Source organism: Phoenix dactylifera, chromosome 4 (genome assembly GCF_051530095.1).
Source record: "Phoenix dactylifera cultivar Ajwa chromosome 4, Ajwa_hap1_PhDact_Kaust_v1.1, whole genome shotgun sequence".
In the NCBI taxonomy this organism is placed as follows: domain Eukaryota; kingdom Viridiplantae; phylum Streptophyta; class Magnoliopsida; order Arecales; family Arecaceae; genus Phoenix; species Phoenix dactylifera.
This window is the reverse complement of record NC_143193.1, coordinates 9,465,074-9,466,904: the sequence shown is the minus strand read 5'-3', so window position 1 is coordinate 9,466,904 and position 1,831 is coordinate 9,465,074. Positions and strand designations below refer to the sequence as shown.

Genomic DNA, 1,831 nt, shown 5'->3' with positions numbered 1-1,831 from the left:
GAGCCACCAGGAGAAAAACCAAGCAAAAGAGATATCTTGGACCGTAATAGCAAACATAAGTACAAAACAGTTTAGACCAGAGTCCAAAGTTTGTGAACAAGATTTCTTGCAAATAATACACTGACCCAGAACTTTGTGACTGCAAAATCAATTGAGATTTCTATTGGTGTCTATAATTGGCTGCGAGAAAGTCTTCTTTTTTCTTTTTGAAGAAAAAAAGAAAAAGTAGATTTTCTAATAAACAACAACTTCTTTTCAAAATTAAAAAATAATTTTAAAATTTCTAAATTTCTGTTAAAGCAAAAGATGAAAATAAATTTTCTTGACCTAGCTGTAACCAAACACACACTTGGTTTGCAAATGATAATATTTTTTCTTTTCTTGAAAATTTTTCCCTACTTCTTTTCTTTGGAACAAGGTTTTAATGTTTTATCAGTTTCCTTAATCTGCTATTTTGAAAACCGTACCCTCACTTTTATTAACCATTATAATAGTTATACTTGTCATTTATTTGCCTAAAATTGCTAAGGAAGAGAATATTCCAGGACAACTTAACGATAGTTAAAAGGATCGCTATTTGTTTCCTGTTTGGCCAAGAACCATAATTTGATATTATAACAGAAATGTATAACTGATGATAAAAAATACTGCTACTATTTTTCAAGTCATAATTGACTGAACAGATTTATTTTATTGATTTCTAACTTAACAAAAAATTATTTTTTGTTACTATAAAAATTTGGATTTAAATATTATTTTTATTTTAATTGCTATAAAGAGTGTTAACTTATTTTAGGTGCTTTTTGGCATCACTTCTATTTTAGTAGAGGAGGTGAGGACCAGACATGGGCAAAGGTGGCGTAGGGCCACTCGAGGCAACCATCTTGAACGAGTCATAAATCTCCAATGAGGACCTTAAGAATCTCAGAAATATTTTTACTGAAGTGCTGGAGCTATCAGAGGAGCGGATCAAGTATTTCCAGCAATCCTAGGAAAAAATGATGGTGATAGCTCGAAGCTGGGCCACAGAGTCCTAGCTGAATGGGTTAGCAAGGAGTTGAAGGCAAGGGGGGAGCTCCGGTACAATGTCGAAGCCTTTCCATCGGCAGAAGACCATTGTATCTTTCAATTTCGATCGGAAGAGGACCGAGACTAGCTTTGCTGGGTAGCCCCTGGCTCATCCCAAGCAAATCGTGGCTATGGAACCATGGGTTCCTGATTTTGTCCTTGAGACGGATGTTGTAAGGGCAGCAATGGTTTGGGTGAGCCTGCCAAAGTTACCATTTGAATATTGGGACAGCAAGATGATCTTGAGGATCACCGCCTTCGCTTGCCGCCCCATCGTAATGGACAAGTTCACAAACATCCTTCAGAAGCTTGTCTACACGAGGGCTAAGGTTGACATCAACGCCCTCGAGCTAATGAAGCCAGGCATTCTCATACAGGGGTGGAAGAAGGTTGTTTTGCAGGTCTTCATCTATGAGAACATCCCTGTCTTTTGCTTCCAGTGCGTCCAAATCGGCCACCAAGATGGGGACTGCAAGTTCCTCCTATCGGAGCTAGCGTTAGAGACCACCCCTTCGCTCCAACCGGGGAACTTTGCCAACCGCTAGCCTATGGTGGTGGAAGAAGGTATACACCATAGTAAATCGAGTGGAGCTGAGAGAGACCAAAGAAATCTTGGCGGTGGCCGATCTTCGGCCCTTAGCTAGCCACGGCGAAGATCCGACGGTCGTGAGTCGCTAAGGGGGGGCATCGGGTGAGGAGGGGTTCCGAGTCGACCCTAATTCTTCTAGGCCCAAATAGTCCCATCTCGCTATTGTGGAGTGAT

At 40.5% G+C, this 1,831-nt stretch overlaps 1 protein-coding gene across 1 annotated transcript; it reads left to right on the top strand.

Moving 5' to 3' along the window:
* The first annotated feature begins 1,199 nt into the window (after positions 1–1,199).
* On the top strand, positions 1,200–1,613 carry LOC149753638 (uncharacterized). Its single transcript, XM_089930334.1, has one exon. It carries the CDS (start codon positions 1,200–1,202, stop codon positions 1,611–1,613), a length of 414 nt encoding a protein of 137 aa, XP_089786460.1.
* The last annotated feature ends 218 nt before the right edge of the window (positions 1,614–1,831 follow it).